The 18791-nt window shown below is 42.3% G+C and overlaps 1 protein-coding gene across 1 annotated transcript in view; it reads left to right on the top strand.

Annotated features, from left to right (window-relative positions):
- The first annotated feature begins 2153 nt into the window (after positions 1-2153).
- Positions 2154-18791, top strand: part of SETD1B (SET domain containing 1B, histone lysine methyltransferase) — a 39365-nt gene continuing 22727 nt past the window's right edge. The window contains exons 1-6 of the mRNA XM_075273978.1: positions 2154-2454; positions 2577-2734; positions 2976-3074; positions 3379-3649; positions 7761-7873; positions 12324-13460. Of these exons, the coding sequence (XP_075130079.1) occupies positions 2382-2454; positions 2577-2734; positions 2976-3074; positions 3379-3649; positions 7761-7873; positions 12324-13460 (1851 nt within the window). The 5' untranslated portion in view covers positions 2154-2381. The remainder of the gene's footprint in view (positions 2455-2576; positions 2735-2975; positions 3075-3378; positions 3650-7760; positions 7874-12323; positions 13461-18791) is intronic.

Consider the following 18791-nt stretch of genomic DNA (forward strand, 5'->3'; position numbering starts at 1 on the left):
CTCAGCATTCACATTATAGCAGGGCAAGCTGACACCACCATGATGCTGGGAGCTAAATGCGCAGAGCCTAAAGTATTATATACAATATGGATTGCTACAATGTAACACTGCAGACAGAGAAGACTGTTCTCACAAGGTCACAGTTGATATCTACGTAGCTGCTGGGATGGGAAGCCATGCCAAGGGTTAACTGTATACAGTCAAGAAGCTAGACTAAAATGGATGAGAAAAGCCATGTCCTGGTTGAATAAATAGGGAATGAATCCATTACTAATGCATTGGGAGATCCACTAATCTAGGCATTAGGAAGATCACAGATAGGGACTTGTTCTCTAGCCTATGTGAAGCAAGTGTGAGTGTTAACATTAGATCTACTCCATGGGCCACTTCCTTCTTTCCTACTGAAGGACAAAAGCAAGTACTTACCTGAAAACCCAAGCCTGGTGCAGTGCAGGGTCCTTATGTATTACAACAGATGTATCTGTTCTGTTTTTACAAGATTTCCACTTCCCAAAAATGTAAAACAAGAAAAAAAAGAAGTTGCAAATGGTAAGGAACTGCGTCCTACATATTATACAAAGCCTAGATGTCACTGACAACCACTAATACACTAGGTTTCCTGGATTTACTATTACAACCACATGTAATAACTTGGTGTTATGGCTTGCTATATATACACACACACATTTATGACATGTATATATAGCACAAAAAGTGCAAAATCAAAACTATTAATATCAAGTGGAATAATTTTACACTGGCAAAAACAAGTATGCTTGCAGATTACCTTACCAGTTTGCACCTAGAGAGAGGAACATAAAGCTTATTGGTCAGGAATTATCTAAAAATAAGGAAAAATTAAAAAAAAAGATACAAATTTCTAATTTATTGTTCATCAGCAGAGACAGCTGGCAGTGCAAGTCTCCAAGTGTAAAAAAAACAAGAAGGCATTGCTTTACTCAATTCAGACTTAGGGTGTGCCATGACCTAGATGTGACCAAGATGGATTCCATGTCACAGGGAGATAATCCAGACATGCTGTGCTATTTATACATTTAGTCTTCCTTCTTCATACAGAATCCTGCACAGTGGGGAGAACATAAAGAGCACACACACAGCTGAGTCCTGAGAGCTGCTGGAGGGACACCCAGAGCCTGCACACACAGAGCTGCCCATGTCACTCCCTGGCAAGATAATGGCCGCCGTGCTGCTGGCCTCTCCTCGCTTGTCTGAGGTAGGATGGAGTGCGGGGCGCTGTAATCACTCACAGGCGGCGGCGAGCTGCGCGCTGATTGGCTGTAGACGCAGGAGAGGCTCTCCGCCAGCCAATGACGTCATTGTGGCCCGGACCCAAGCGGGGGACACCCTGCGCTCCCCCCTCCTCTGTGAGCAGTGCGCCTGCCCGCCTCACCTTCTAATGTGCGAAGCAGTCACCTATGGACACATGCATAATAATAATAACCCGCTCTACCAGTGCACAGACCTATCTATAGCGCACTGGCACTGTGTAGTAAGCAGCCAGTAAGGGAGTGTGAGCCCGCCTCTCATTAACGTACAAAATGGAAGCCGCTTTGTGACTGGCGGGTAAACAGAATCCCTGTATGTCACGATAACATGGAGGATACAGCCATATCCCTATAATCTCCGTCACAAGTGACATAAACACAATTCCGTGTCCCCTTCCCACCCTCCCCCAGCAGCAGAGCCTCAGCCAGGTCCATCTTGTCTGGCGACTGTTTGGAACCGCCATGTAAATCTATCGCGCAGATTCCACACACATTTCTCTTTCACACTGAGGGGAATCCCTTATACACAGTAATAATAACCTCCTAACACGGAACAAAATATGAAGATGCCAGAAAACCATCACAGTTGTAGTCAGCCGACTATAATACTAGGATATAAGTAGGAAATTATTGGGCGACGTTTTCGAACATATAAATAAATGAAGGCTGCGCACGTATAAAAACACACGGGTTGTGTCCCCAGGCCCATGGTTATTATTAATAACATGAAGTCTACCTCGGTAATTACCGGGGACGGTGTCAAATGTTTAGGTGAGGACGAGAGGAAATGTGGCGAAAGTGCGGGCGGGAAGAGTCAGGCAGCTTCCAGCACTACTGGCTGGCTGGGGACAGAGAAGGGAGGCGGAGGATAGGGAGGCCGCGGTGCATTGTGGGCTGCCCCAGAGCGAGCTGAAGCTGCTCACACACACAATATGTGTTGGCTCGCCAAAAAGGAGCAGGCAGGGTGCCCTACACAGCATGTCATGTAACCGAGGAAGGGGCCTGTGAAGCGGCTTAGCCTTTCCTGCGGGGCGAGGAGACGACCCTGTACGCAGGGGAGCAGGGCTTTGGGGGGTGTGGGAAAGGCGGGCAGGCATGTCTTTCAAGGAGGCCAAGCCTGGGGAGAAAAGCAGGAATCCTGAAGACCATGTCAGAAAGCCGACTACAAGTGAGGCTGGAGCCTAGTATTACTGGCGGGGATCCGGGATGTGAGCTGGGGGGGATGCTGTGTGCATGTGTGTGCCGCTGCCCCAGACCCTCTACTCATGTCTTCTTGTTTATGGCTTGCAGGCTGGATCAACGGCATGGAGGCGGCGGGCAACCAAGCAGGCACCTCTGGCGAGAAGAAGAGTCACCACTGGAAGAGTTACAAGCTGATCATTGACCCTGCCCTGAGGAAGGGGCAGCACAAACTCTACCGCTACGATGGGCTCTACTTCAGCATGCCTGTATGTGCCCGGGGGCATCTGCCCTGCTTCCAGCTGTCATATACATGTGTATTATCCTCTACTAGTCAGTGCATGTGATGAAGGCGGCCCCTGTAGTATCCTAGCCATGTGTACTGCTGCCTGCCCATAATCATCATCACCACCACTATCATCATCATCATCACCACTATCATCATCATCATCATCATCATCACTACTATCATCATCATCATCATAAACTTCTTGTCTTTTGTGTTTGCAGAATCCGGGAGTCCCTCCAGTGGATTGTGTCAGAGATCCCCGGATCGGAAGGATATGGACCAAAAATAAGGAGGTCGATTTACCTGTTCCCAAACTCAAGGTATTTAGTCGGCAGCTGCTTCCCCAATACGTGTTCTGTTACTTAGAGCTGCATTCACACATCGCTGTGTAACAGTAGTGACCTGCTTCTGCAGAGCTTCGGTGTATATCCTATGTGTGCTGTGTACATGTGTGCTGTGTACATGTGCTGTGTACAAGGGTGATGTAGCTATGGGGGAGGGGGAGCGGCCACTAAAGTTGACACTTGTTGCGTTGTCGGCTCTGACAGATCCCCTGCAGATTACCGGCATGTATCGGGGACGACTGGTCGGTGGGTCTCACTAATTGCCATCTATTGCCCTCAGATCGACGAGTTTTATGTCGGCCCCGTGCCCCCTAAGCAAGTGACTTTTGCAAAACTGAATGACAATATACGGGAAAACTTTCTTAGCGACATGTGCAAGAAGTACGGTGAAGTGGAGGAGGTGGAGATCTTGTACAATCCCAAGAACAAGAAGCACCTGGGCATTGCCAAAGTCATTTTTGCCACCGTGAAAGGCGCTAGGGATGCGGTAAAGCATCTGCACAATACCACCGTGATGGGCAACCTCATCCACGTGGAGCTGGACACAAAAGGTAAGAGATTGGTGCGATGTTCGCGGGATGTCAGCAGGACGATCTGCTAACCCACTGACAGTTGTGTCCCCTGCGCGTCACGTGGAGCAGTGTTGTCAGTTGCTAGGAGACTGCAGAGCCGGCTGTCAGCTCTGCTCTCTATATACTTTCTTCTACAGCTCTGAGATCTCTTCCACCTTCTAGGTGTCTTTGCATATATACATTCATAAAGTAGTGACAGGCTAGAAAATGCAAATCCTGGCTGGATATTGTTACACTGCTAGCCTGTCTGCTATAATCATCTGTATAGTGAGGCTACAGCCATGACACCTGCTAACTGCTGTACTTATACACAACCTATAATATACTGCTGGCTCTCACTGGGGTTATTGCGGTGTTTATGCATTGTGGTAATGCTTGTTTATTTATGCATGTCTATATAGCAGCTTTCCATCCACAGAGATTACAATGTACTTCAGTGCATGGTATATTAATCTTTTATGTCTTCCATGTGTCGTATTTACACTGAAAAGACATGCACTTGTGTTATAGCCCAGGGCTAATGGCTACCTGCACCCCAGGTCATTTTAGTGTATGCATTTGTTTGACTTCATGTGTATGCAGATCCAGGTAATATACAGTCCCTATTGTTTTCTAAAAAATAAATTTTCACAGATAATAAAACAAACAGTAGATCATACAATACTGTAAACCCCTAAAACTGTGTTACACACAGATTATGGACAGTTGATGAAAACACTTGTTGTGATCTAATTCTGTGAAAAGGATAAAACAATAGTCTAAAGACAAACATTAGTGTGAATAGAGCCCAATGCTACAGTTTTGGTCTTTTATGCAAGGGGAATTCTATAACCTTATTGTAGATGGATCTTGCAGATTTCTGAGTCAAAATGAGAGCGAATAGTCTTGAGGTTTAGGTGTCCAAGTTAAAAGGGTTTATAGTCTATTTGGTTCTATGTTGGTTGTAACACGAACTGCTTATATTTTCATATGACTCGATTATAGACTTGGCTATGGTAGTGCGTCATACACAGTTTTAGTAGTGTGTGAGTATGGGTGGGCTGCTCCATATGTATTTCTTATATATACAGTACACACATTTTAATGATGACTAATGACATATAGTTGACCCAATGACATATAGTTATGTATAGTATTCTATTTGTGCTTGGTATTGCGTAATAGTCACGTTCAGAGTGGAACAAATTCTTGAATGAGAGCAAGTTGTGACTGTCGTTTACTTAGAAAAGTACTGAAGTGGTGGGAACTGCACACTACTGTCTGCCAGTGATAGCTTAACTTTCTTATTTTAGGCCAAATACAAGTATCACTTGGAACTTCTTAGGACAAACTTGTAGCAGGTGTTTGAAATAAGAAAAGATGGTTCAATTTCCTATCAGTCCTTTGACCCAATGGAAAGTTGTCTTTAGTGAGTAAAGCTGGCCACACACATTAGATTTTTGACTGCCATTTCTTGTTTGAAATGAACTGTGGTTGGTCAGTCGTATGGCAAACACATGAACAACCAGGAACCTTCCAACAAGTATCCAAATACTCCAGGCACCTGGGAAAACTAACATGAAAGTCATTCAATACTAATGTAGTGCTGAAAACAGGAAATGCTGGACTGTGTGTGTGTTACAATACAAAAATTGCCTACAGGTCTGTCAGTCTAGTCCATACATAACAGATCACGGCAGAAAATATCTGGTTGGTTCTAAACAACTTTAGTTGACTGTGGTAGGTTTATGTATGACCAACCAACAGTGCGCAGTCTAAAATCTAATGGGTATGGTCAACTTTAGACTCCGCATTAGGGTGCTGTGTGGAAGAACATCATATATTCAACTCTTAGGACATGAGTTAAATGAGTGTCAATGGCCAAGTGTTGTTTGCTATATTTATTTTAGTAGTGTTCAAGTAAATCATCGTTTTTTTTTAACTTTCGGGGCATAGTTTCAGAAACTACAGCACTTGTATTTGGCATATCTGGAGCAACTTGTTTATGATTCTGTGTTAGGCTTTTCCTTTGTTATTCATGAATATATTGAAAACTGGGTATTTCCCTCCTTGCCTAAGGGGCATAGTCCCACACAACTGTGATTGTATGCTGTTAGACTGTGTATGGACATATACTTTACTGGTAACATCCAATTGTTGATTTGTAAATTTCCTGGAGTATTAACAGAGGAAAGACACAACAAAGATGTCTATAAATAAATACTGCAGAATTTAATGGAGAATACAGTTATTTACTAAAACAGATATGGAATGTGACAGATCCTCTTTAAATGTTGAAAGTCCTAGAGTGAGCAGAATAGTATGTGTGTGTGTGTGTGTGTGTGTATGTATATATATATATATATATATATATATATATATATATATATATATATATATATAAATTTGCTTTTTTTATAGTCTATGTTGCCAAGACAGTGTTTCACAGTTCCCAGCAAAAGTTTAGGACTTACCATAGAAGTTTTTACATAACCTGATGTTTAGGTTTAGCTAGTTTCCAATACTCCTTTAAGCTGTCACTTTTCCAGACGTACAGCAGCTAAGAAAAGTCTGTCTGTTTGAGTTGGAGCTGTTACTTGCATGCTTTTACACAGGTTATTTGGCACGCACTGTCAGTGCAACAATGAGCTGGCAGTTAATACTCTGACTGTATAGAAGAGTGCAGCATGTTACCCTATTCAGGCTGTCAAGAGGCGAGGGAAACCTGGCAGTGCTGAACTGACACAAGTATGAATAGAACCTAATAGTTTTGTAGCTTATTTTGTATTGCAGGCTTTGCTTTGTTTGAAATGTTTGTCAGTATATTTCACTACAAGTGCACAGTGTTGGTTTTCTTGAAAATATACTCCTTAAAGTGCGGCTATGGCTATAAAAAGACTTTGGTTGTGTGCTCCTTTGTCAATTGTCCTTTATCTAATTCGGCCATGTTTTACGGCAAAAGTATTCATAGGCCGCATTCTGCACATCTGTTGTGTATACCTCTTCATAAAAGGATTGGGTTGTGACTGCTGCACATCTGATTCTTTTGTTTGATCACAAGTTGCCAAGGCTTACAGCACCACAAATGTGTTTTTCTATGGAAGCTTTACCTGCCCAAACAGCGGAAGGATAGGTGTCTGTTGACACTAGCAAAAGGGGAAAAATAGATCTTATGGGATATATGTAACAGTAAAACAGATGGTAATGGATTAGATGAAGTGAAGTGGCAATGTAGTCTTAGCTGGGACCTTTAGCTCCAGCAGTGATATCATTAGATGTATTTAATAGGGGTGCTAGTTTTCAGAACTAGCCACATGCAGTGACCTAAATCCCAGATCATTCTAAGCTTATGGGTCCAATGGGCAGGCCTACTCGGTGACATACAGGCGTCATGTATGATTATGCATACACAGGTATTTTTAATCTCCTGAATAGGACCACCCACTGGACTCCTAAGCCAAGAATGAGCACTAATATAGATAAATAGCTTGGGGACCCATGCCTATCAATTTGTACAGTGTGAGAACTATGAGGGCTTGGTTGTAGGAAGCAGTCTTAGTAGTTCAGATTGGCTTGTAGTAAGGGTGTTTATGGAAAAATTCCCATACCTGGTAAGAGAGTATGTTATGCTTTGATGATAAGGTAATGTGGTCTATGTATGTGTCATTTAATTTTGTTAATGGACCTACAATACGGGGTCCTGACAGTAAGTAATACCCATGCAACACCACTGTAGGGAAAATGAAGCCTGACAGATGTCACAAATCAGTGCGGTATAGTGTAATGCATGGATACAGGATCTAGAGCAAGAAATTGTTAGTTTTGCCATTGTCTGCTGTGGTTAATGGATGAGGGTCCTGAGCAGAAAACACACTCTTTACAACCTAGAATGCAATATTAAGTTGTTTAATATATCAAACTATCATTTTAGTTTTTAGCAGATTACTTTGGACACATGCAAATACTCAAGATATACAGTAAAAATACATTGTCAGTACGTTGCTCTCACATTGGTTGAAAAACCAACAGGGAAAAGAGAATCTGACTGTAGAATATATGTTGATTTTTTTTGTGTGATTTATGGTCAATAATATATTTTAACTCTCCACAGGAGAGACACGTATGCGGTTCTATGAACTGTTAGTTAATGGTCTCTACACACCTCAGACTCTTCCGGTTGGATCTGACGTGGATGCTTCACCAAACGTGAATGAAACTCCACAGGTAAACAGTTTATTGACATATCTATCATTTTTGGATTTTTGTCATTCATTCTAAATCTCTATTGAATTTGTCTTCTAGAGCAAGATGAACTGTAGCTTACAGAGTTATTATGTTTCAATTTTACATAGAAGTCTATGGAGGAAGGGATAATTTAGAAGTAGACATTTGTAAAGACTTCCAAAGGGACCTTTGCTGGCCAGAAATGTGGAACAGGAGGTTTTTTCTTATGCCTCTTTGTACAACCCTTCATTTTAAGTCAAGATATGACATTAATCTGCAAGAGTTTTTATCCAAGGGCTTTATTCCCATCAATACAGGTCAATAATGTACTACGTGATCTCGCTAATGCTTCTGAATGTTAGATAGAAAAAGCTTTATGGAGCAGCTTACCTTTTACTTTCAGGGTGGGACACATCATAGCAGCTAGTCCCCACTGATCAGCTAAGGGAGAACTAAGAACAAAATAATGTCTGCACTAGGCAAAACTGTGAACAATGCAGAATACAAGTGGTAAAATTACTAGAAATGGTGTTATCTCTGATGCAGCCATGCTGTACAATTGAACTATGTGAAGTTAGGAAAGGATAAGTATTCTCTAAAATGAAATGTAATATTAGACAGAAAAGGACACAATGATTTCAGAATAATTAATAATGAAGTGGCTAATTACTGTAAGTCTAGTTTCTTCAGTTGGGGAAATTTTGTGCCTAAAGTTCAGAATGACTGACTTACCAGCTCTCCATTTTGGCTGAAAGGGTTTCCCATTCAGGGCATCTTCTATATGTGATGTCCGTTCGTCTTAAAGGCAATCTGCCAGCAGGAAAACCAGCACCATACTAACGACAGTACCTTGTAAGGCTGCTTCTACACTTTCCAAAGACGTTTTTCTTATTCTTCATTGCAGCAGCATTTTCATGAAACTCGGCATTTTATTCTTATTCAGATTAGCTGAAAAGGGCTTTAGGGACACTTTTTTTTTCCTACTGGGGGCTTTACTCTCTGTTCTAGATGACCATCCCCAGTGGGAGAAGAAACACCCCTAAAACCCTTTTCTGCTTATATGCAGAAGAATAAAACACTGGATTTCAAGAAAATGAAGCTGCAAGGCTGAATAAGAAAGACCTCTTTGGAAAATGTAGAAATTGCCTGACAAGATATTGTCATTAGTTTGATACGTATTTTTCTTGCTAACAGACTCCCTATAAGTCTTTTCAATTAAGGCTAGGTTCACATCTGCGTTGGAGTCTCCATAGGATACTATTAGAGTTGAGCGAGTAGTGTTCGGATCAGCCGATCCGAACAGCACGCACGCATTGAAATCAATGCACGCAGCCGGCACGCGGCGGGTTAAGCGGCCGGCTGCCGTCAAACCGGAAGCACCAGGTGCTTCCATTCATTTCAATGCGTGCGTGCTGTTCGGATCGCTGATCCAAACAGTACTCGCTCAACTCTAGATACTATGCCTAAAATTGGCTGGATATCCAAACACTAGTGTGAACCTAGCGTAACACCTCTTAAAGAACACACACCATCTTTGTAGGGTATGGATAACTGCCTTATGAAAAAGGTATTTTGGCCTATTGCATAAGGGATCACTATTAAATTGGAGTTATGTACACTAGAGATGAGTGAATATACTTGATCGAATACCTGCGCCGCATAGCTCCCGTTGCAAAAACACTTCCAAATTTTTACTGCCCCTCCCACCTTCCCTGGCGCCGGGAGCTATACAGCGGATGTATTAGTGTTTTCGCTCATCTCTGATGTACTCCTAATTAGAAGTTTCTACTAAGCTGAAGTTTGTTTCGTAGCTAGGAAAAATAATTAAATCCGTTGATTTTGAAGGGATTTTTTTGCAATACATTTGTCTAATAAACTTCTGTCACGCCCGCACAGGTGCAGAGGTCAAACTCTGTAGTCAATGTAGGCCGCGTGGAGCTACACTGACAGCTTTCATCTGCATTTGCACAGTCAGCTGAAGGCAGCGATCACTCACTAACAGGGAATCCTGTACCAGATTCCCCATTAGTGAGTGATCCGGGCGACCGCATGCGTGCCAGCATAGAGGGCTCTGCGTGCCCTCTCTGGCTCGCGTGCCATAGGTTTGCCATCACTGTCCTATAATGTCGGCTTTCTTCTTATTATACAGTCAAAGTTTTAGTTATAAATCCGTAAATAAAATGAATCCAGCCAGGTCGTGGTGGAAAAATATACATGCACTTCTTTATTGTTTAAAAGTCTCCAAATAATCATAGCATACACGTATAACAGGCATGTGGCGTCAGACTGACGCGTTTCGGATGATATCCTTTCTCAAAGTCTTAGTTAGGTTTGTGTACTATTTTGACTTTCTGCCACTGCAGGGTTTACTGTTCCTTAAATGAATTGTGTGTGTTTACAAGGCGTACCAAATATCGCATAACAATTTTTGACTTGTAAATGCTATGTATGAAATATCCCTACATCAGACAGGCCGCTTGCAGATGGCCGTGAGCTGGCCGTGATGCCCGTGCTTCAGCAGTGCTTCTGCGGCCCCATTCATTCAATGAATAGGAGCCGAGAAATCACGGCTGCAAAAACAGACAGGAGTACGACCTGTCCTGAGTTTTGTGGCCTGGACTGTCAGCCTGCAAATTGATCTGTGTAATTCACGGTCGTGCAAGGGGGCCAATAGAAATGAATGGGAAAAACCCGGATAGCACACTGAACTAATTCACGACCATCTGCAAGGCACCTTACTCCTAAAAAGGGTGGAGTTAATGCTTTTATTTTCATGCACACTGTACATTGCACCCAAATCCATGTGCAGTTTAACTCCCATATATGTGAATGTGGTTTCTGCAGCCCTGTTCACATATAGGTAAGCTTCCAGTAAAAATTTCTATTCTTTCCACTGTCAAAGTGGTAAGTCACTTGCTTTTTAGATGGAAAATATGAGGATAACCCCACTAAATAACAACAGTGTAAGCAGTATATCAGTCAGCCTCTGAATTCTCCCATGAAAAATTCACTTTTGTTTTTAAAGGGGTTTTCTGGGACTTTTTCATTGATGACTTATCCTTAGGATTTTTGGGAATTTAACACCCTGGACCTCAGCAGATCAGCTCTTTGTAGCAGCAGTGGTGCTCTCTGATCAATGCTCCCAATTCATAGGCCTGTAACCGCATTCAGAGGTCACATGGCCTGATCACAGTTCAGCAGTGATATCAAGTACAACTGCAGTAAGAATGTACATTGCTGTGCTTGGTAAGTACTGAAGAGGCTGCAGCACTCGCCTAAACTTCAGCCTCGTCAAACTGCTAAAGGTTTAGGTATTGGACCTTTGCTAATCTTTAATTGATGACCTATCCATCAGTTATCATAAAGCACATAAAATATGATCCTTGTGTGGCTATAATTTTTGGCCTGATTTGCAGCTCCTTTGAATTGAACTATATGTATTATGATTTATGATGCTGTGAGCTTCAGAACTACCATGGCTCCACTGTTGTGTACTCACAGCATCATTTGATTGCAAGACAGTGGAGCGCTCTCTCCTTCACAAGTCCTCTGACAATGAGCTGACTGCTGTCAGGACCCATGATGGTTAGTTGTTAATGACTTTGGGACCTCTTATATTGTACACAGACTAGATGCTTTTTATAATTGTGGGAGGGAAAACTGGGGAACCCATCTGTGATATCCTTTGGATACCCTTATGTCTTGTCTTATGCCTATAGTTACTGTTGCTTGGTGCCTCTTTAATTATTTAGAGCATCAAAATCCTTTATCTTATATTGTGCACCATCCCGTTATCATATCATCTTCTATTTTTCTATAAAATGGACACTGTGAATGCAAACATGCCTGCAATAGACCTATATCGATCTAAGATGGAAAGGACAATATAAGGGCGGATTAGGTCGTCCAGTTGATCCTTTCTCGGCAATCCATCTTCCATGTTTTTATCATGTTACTATATTGTTCTCAGCAATCCATGTTTTTATTCTGGTCTTGTTTTACTTTTAGGATGTAATTGGCCTGTGCTTAATGGGGATATCCAGGATTAGAAAAACATAGGGTTTTTTTTTTTTTTTTTGCGATACCACATAGAACCTGTGGACTGGTGTGCTGCATTTAAAAGAAAGTCGCCATGTTTTCTTTGTCCAGCATAACTCTTTTAACAAGTCTGACTGGTGTCTGCAAGTAACGCTCATGGTATACTGCTAACAGTCATTCGAGGCAATGCCAAGTCTAGGTGCAACCCAGCATTAAACGGTTATTGCTAACATTGCTCACAGCCGCTAACTCTTGACTAATGTCACTCTTATTCATCATTTCCTTCAGGAAAGTGGAAAGTACAATGACTGTCTCAATTCAGTGTATTTTCTCTCTGAATACTTGACCATATTTTAGTGTGACTGTCTTATATAACAGTGTCTTTGGGTTTTTCTTTTTTTGCTTTTCTTAGGTTAATGAAATTGTAAAACGTACAAAGGAAACAAGTGTAAGTGCGTCAGTTACCCCAAACAGCAGCACCCCCTTTTCCCATGACACAGCCTACTCAAGTTGTCGGCAAGACACCCCAAACTCTTACAGCCAGTATACCCCACAATCACAAGGGACACCTCACACCCCACGTCTCGGAACACCTTTTTCACAGGACTCTAACTATTCAAGTCGACAAACAACACCAGCATATCACTATGGGCAGGACTATAAACCACGAAGGCATGAATCAAAGTTTACGGACGCTTATAACCGGAGGCCTGGGCACCACTATGTTCACAGTTCGGGTGCTTACAGGAGCTCTGATCACACCTTTAATGCAACTCGATCTCAGCCAGAGGCTTCACAGTTTTCCCATACACCACCACTGAGCCAGACTGGTTTGTCATCAGCCTTTACTCCTTACCAAGCATCTACAGTTTACTCATTACCTGATGAAAATCCATTCCCACAGACATCAAGAGAAGTAGATTTTCGGAGAACAGCCCCACCACCACCACCCTCAGAGCCATTTTCTGATGGTGTATGTAGTTCTGTAAACATTGATTTTGTACCAGTTAAAGAGAAACCAGAGGAACCCCCTCCTCCTGAGCCAGAGTGTGCCATGGAGCAGAAGTCCACATCTGGCGCTCGGACACCAGATGGAGGGAACACACCAGGTACACCAACTTTGGAGGCAGAAATGCAGCACGATAGTTTAGACTCAAGAATTGAAATGCTTTTAAAGGAGCAACGAACCAAATTACCTTTCCTAAATGAACCAAGTTCGGACAATGAATTGAGGATGGAAGGAAGCCCTATATCATCATCTTCTTCCCAACTTTCTCCAATCCCCCCTTACAGCTCAAACTCTCAGTACCAAGATTTAACCCCTTCTTCACGACCATCTAGCACTGGATTAGAGGATATCAGCCCTACTCCTTTGCCAGATTCTGATGATGATGATGAGCCAATTCTTGGCACAGCCTCTCTCTGCCAGAATTCAAGGTCAGGCACTCCTATTGACCAGATGAGTCAATCGTGCAGGAAGGTAGAAAACTCAGAAGTGAAGGAACAGGTGGCGGGCGATGAAACGCCAATATCTGAGAAAATGGAGGAGGTAAGTCTTTTTAAGATTGAAACTGAGATGTGGCAAATAATATGTGTATAGCATTTTTGTTTATTCTGGAGGGAAATGCTACAATACATATGCAGTTTGAAATCTGTTTGGCAGATCTTATAAACCCTTAGCAAAGGTGTTTTTCAGTATACGTGAAATAAACTAAATAATGCTCAGATTTTTAACTCCTAATGCTTCTATGATGCAGTTTTCTGGGTATCCTGAAAGTCTCTCTGTCCTGGCCTCCAGCAATGACATTTTGACCTAGTCATGTAATTGCTGCTGCTGTCACCATTGATGTGATTACTGTAGCTGTCACATCACACATCACAGTGTTGGAACCTTAAGGTTGCAGGCTGGAACACAGAGATTGTCAAGGGGTCAGGGAAGAGCTGTTCAGGGACGCATCACCAAATGAGCCCTTATTGTCTTTTCTGGGCCAGAGGGTTGATATGCATAGGATCTCTTAAAAACAATGTGTGTTTGAGTTGAAACAACTATATCTTGCTTGTGCATGGAAGCGAATTATGGTGTCTGTGTTTATTGGACATTGCCTTACTGTCAGTCTCATGGATCCATATAATACCTATGATCATTTAAAGGGAAAGTGCTACATTTTGTTCCCTTTTAATTAATTAAAAGAGTTGTCCAGTTTCAGACAAATATGGAGAGATAAGTTAATATTTGTATAAAGTTATATGAAGACATGTTCTGTGCAGGGAGGGGATTAGATAAGTAGTGGATGTAATTCTGTCTCTGTCTCTTACGTGAAAATTGCATTTGTAAAGTATAGAAAGTGACTTGGAGGTAAAAATGGGTTATTTAATCCTCCTGGTTTATGTTCACCCACGGAGGTGCACCCAAGTCGCAATTAAAAACTGCAAAATTGCAATAGTTTCTTCATCTGGATGGTGAATAAGCATTTAATACATTTGTAAAATCCTCTCTCGTGCACAGTTTATTAGTGGTAGTGAATATATCTTCTACCCTCAGTGAGGACATCTACTTCCCAAACTACCCTTGCCCTGAAGTGTATTACTAGGTCCACCACCACTTACCATATGCCTGGTATGTGATGCCCCTGGATCTCTATTTAAGTGCAGGGATTTGGCCTTGGTGCTGCTAGTAATGGGGTCTCTTGCTAGACAACCATCTGAATATCATTTTTGTAATACCAAACTTTATGGTCACTTGCAAAAACTGATTTATTATTGTCCATATTCAAAATAGTGGCCAAATGATCTACTGTTAGAGCACAAGGTACGCCACCTAGTGGAGCATCATACAAAAAAAAAATTACTCAATTGGCATAAATAAAAATTTCCTATCATGACTCCTACACAAAGTGGTGCATAAACATAAACTCCAGTTCTCTCCCCCAGGAAATCCGCTGTACAAGCTGACTCTTGTATTGTAGCTTGTACAGTGTGGTGGATTTGCAGGGTGAAAATGAAAAATTTCATTTCCCTGCTTTCGTGTTGCTTTGTTATGGGCACCCAGTAATAAAGCTCCAATAAGGTTTTCTTTATATACTGGTCGTTTTTTTATGTCCATTTAGATGTCAATCTTGATTCGAGTCAGGGCTGTGAAGTGGAAAGGCTAAACCACCGACTCCCGACTTCTTCATAAATGGCTGACAGCCATGGTCAGTCAGAAGCCGTAATGATTGTCTAAAATTAGTGATTGGATTCCTATGAAAGTAAATGTGCAACAATCTAGGCATGTAATTAACTATACAATATTAATAATTGGTTTTAATTTGAACTTTTTTTTCTTCTTCTCTTGACTCCACTTAAAACTGATCCTGACTCCACAGCCATGGTTCCACTACTTATAGTGACATAGAAAATACTGACTAAAGGCCCTCTAGCGCGCTGACCCATTCATCTCTGTCAGCCTACGCATATGACTGTTTATTACACAGAGCCATGTGTGGACTGGCAGTCCGGGCCGCCATTTATTGAATGACTGGGGCCACGGAAGCATGTACATCATGATATCCGTGCACCGGCCATGTCATTCTATCACGGACTATCACCTGGACACATTCGTTTGCGAGGGGCCTGAGGGCTCTTTCACATGACTGATGTCCCGTCCATAAGTAGCAGTCCAGATGTGTGTAGTAGGACTGAACTCGACCATGTGCATAGGAGCCACCGCATCTTAGTCAACTATGACACCATTGTGTCATAGTTGACTATGATGCGGTGGCTCCTATGCTCCTATGCAGCATCGGACCAGTCTGATCCCCATAGTAGTGAATTGACTTAACACTATCAATTCATTACTGTAGTGATAGGACTGTTCTGTAGCTCAGTGCATGATAGCTGACTTTGGTCAAGTGACTCCTATGTACATGGCCGAGTTCAGTTTGGATCGCACTAACCAAACACGGACTGTTTTCCACGGACTGGACTTGGTCATATGCAAGGTCCCTTAGTCTACACATTGTTATACTTAAATATTATATGAATGGTTAGGATACTTTTGTGTGATCTGAATATTAATGCTATTTATTATAGTAGACTTTTCACTGATTCTGTGACATTCTAAGGCTGTATTCACACAGAGTAACGTCAGGCGTTTTTTGTGTGCTTTTTGCACATAGCGCCGCGTTAACGCCGCGCTATTTTGCGGTGGCGTTGCCCGGCGTTAACGCGGTGCAAAAAGCACACAAAAAACGCCTGGCGTTGCTCTGTGTGAATACAGCCTACGGATATGTTCACATGGAGCCTTTTGCAGGTGGAAAAAAGGCTCCCATTCACTTCAATGGGATCCGCTTGCTTTTTTTTCCCGCTAGCTGGTAGCTGAAAAAAAGAAGTGAAATGCCCCATCTTACCGCGGATTCCGCGGCTCGAGACACGCTCCTGTTTAGGCCCAGTCAATTTGGCCTAATCAGGAGCAGAATGCTGATGCACTGCATCGGCATCTTGTCTCGGCTAGCTGCACCAAAAAAACACACCGCGAAAAACTTTTACAATGTGTGAACCAGCCCTAAAGGTTCTGGATGTGATTGACTAATACAAGAGATTGACATATGGATGCTGCTGACCTCCCTACACTTATCTGGCTATATGAAAATACTATGGGGCATCCCTGCTTTTTTTTCTCTATTTATATGCAGCTGTATAAAATATACAATATAAAAATCCCAATCACGACTGTGTTGTCAACCAGTGATCTCTCTGGTAATAATCTCCTCTTTCAAATGTCAAAGCTAGCAAGTTTGTACAATCTGTAATGTAAGATATAACTTTGAAGTGACCCCCCACCACCACCCCCTCCTCATCTTCTCTTACAAGTTACACAGTCCCATAATCCATACAGAAAACATTCAGTGAGAGGCAGAAACAGCTCTCAGAAACAAGGGAAAGAGTGAAAAAAAATGCAAGATTTCACAGAAAAAAATCCAAAATTTGTTAATGAAGTATGTTACAAAATGTATTAATGACTCAAATACTACCCAAAAATTGTCAAAGTTTAGTTAAGCTTTAGAGGTTTGTTTTGGTAAGTTTGTGGCTATACCCTGACACACAGTCATAAGTTTGGAAACATGGAAGGTTGACAGCAGAAAAAGACCACACACACGGTCCATCTGAGGGTAAGTTCACACGGGGGTGTTTGGTCCGGAACCTGAGGCCTCCTCAGGTTCCGGACCAAAAAACGGGTAGCCGCGACTGAATGCCAGTGCACTGCACCATCATCCTGTCGCGCACTCCGCTCCAGATTAGGCCCAATGAATGGGCCTAGTCAGGAGGAGGGAGTGTCTTCAGGCCGAAACGTGAGGCGAATCAGCCTGAGGAATGAGAATCTAGCTTCTTTTTTCCTTGAGCTGGAAGAAACGGCTCCCAGAATAAACAACTAACCGGCTCCTATTGATTTCAATGGGAGCTGCCTTTTTGGTCAGGATTTTGAGGCAGATATGGCCTAAAAATCCTGACCAAAAAGCCCTGTGTGAACTTGCCCTAAGGGGGCTTTCACGCTTGCGCTCGTTATCCAGTTTGTGCATTCTGCCGATCTTCCGTTTTCTGCCCCGGTGAAACTGGACAGGGGACAGAATTCCGGTGGTCAGTTTTAAAACCCATTCACTTGAATGGGTTTGCAAAGGTGACCGTCCGAGTGCGTCTTCTGCCTGTCCGCGGGGAAACTGTGGGGTTTTGGGTTTTTTTTTTTTGTTTGTTTGGTTTTTTTTTTAGCCGGACACAAAGTCCTGCATGTTCGACTAAAAGTCCTCCATTGTCAGTAATCGCTTCCATCCTGGTTTCTTGTTAGGCCCCCAGGGCAGTGGAAGATCAACATCAAATCAGTGTACTGCATATGTGCAGGATTTAGCAACTGTATGACCCTGTTCTTCCACTGCCCAGGGGGCCGAGCAATAAGCCAGGATGGAACTGGTTGCTGACAACACAGCTATGCTCCGGGATCAAAGACAATGCCCCCTGTGCTGCATGGACCTCATTCACATACTGTCTAAAAACAAAACAAAAAGAAAAAAAAACAAGGGGGCCTATCTACATTTCAAAGATATAGCTTGACTTGTATTAAGCGCCTCTACTGCACTATAGAAGTGGTTTACAATGGCTTGGGGAGGCGATTGACTCCGTTTAAAAATTCCTACATACTTTTATATATATAACAATATATATAACAATAAGAAGCTATGTAATCAAGGGGAAGTCACATTGATTTAAATAACATTGGTTTCCCTAAGAGGTTGTAGCTAATAAGGGAGTAAATGGAAGATGCCCAGAGGCATCAAGTCATAGAGTGTGTGGACTGGCCTGGGCATAAGCAATCCAGGATCAAAATGCTCTCTGTAAAAGCGCAGAGGTGCCAAACTGCAGCCACAATACCCATGTAATATTAAACCAACAAATACTTCAAAAAGATCACAATGTAACTCCTTGAACAACATGTACCTATACACAGACTCACCAGGAGCAAGAATATTATAAACCATAGATATTTATTAATTCATCACATAGCACATATATAGATAAAAAAGAGTCTATTTCATCAATACACACATTGGGCATGAGGAGAGACATGAAATACATCTAAAAGGAAGAACAACCTATATGATCAACCAATATATGGAAGACCAAATAAAACTGCGCTAACCTGAGATTATATAAAAAAAATTTATTCAAAAAACACACTATTGATACACACGACGCTAGGTTTGTAGCGTTTCGGGGTGACTCCCCTTTCTCAAGTGACAAAAACCAGAGCAAAGTTGAACCTCCTCGGGTGCAGCAGCCGTCTGCTCAAGGTAGATGATTTAACCGCACACTATATACCATAGGTGTTATATCACATCAGATTATACCA

This window comes from Leptodactylus fuscus, chromosome 1 (assembly GCF_031893055.1).
Source record: "Leptodactylus fuscus isolate aLepFus1 chromosome 1, aLepFus1.hap2, whole genome shotgun sequence".
Lineage (NCBI taxonomy): Eukaryota > Metazoa > Chordata > Amphibia > Anura > Leptodactylidae > Leptodactylus > Leptodactylus fuscus.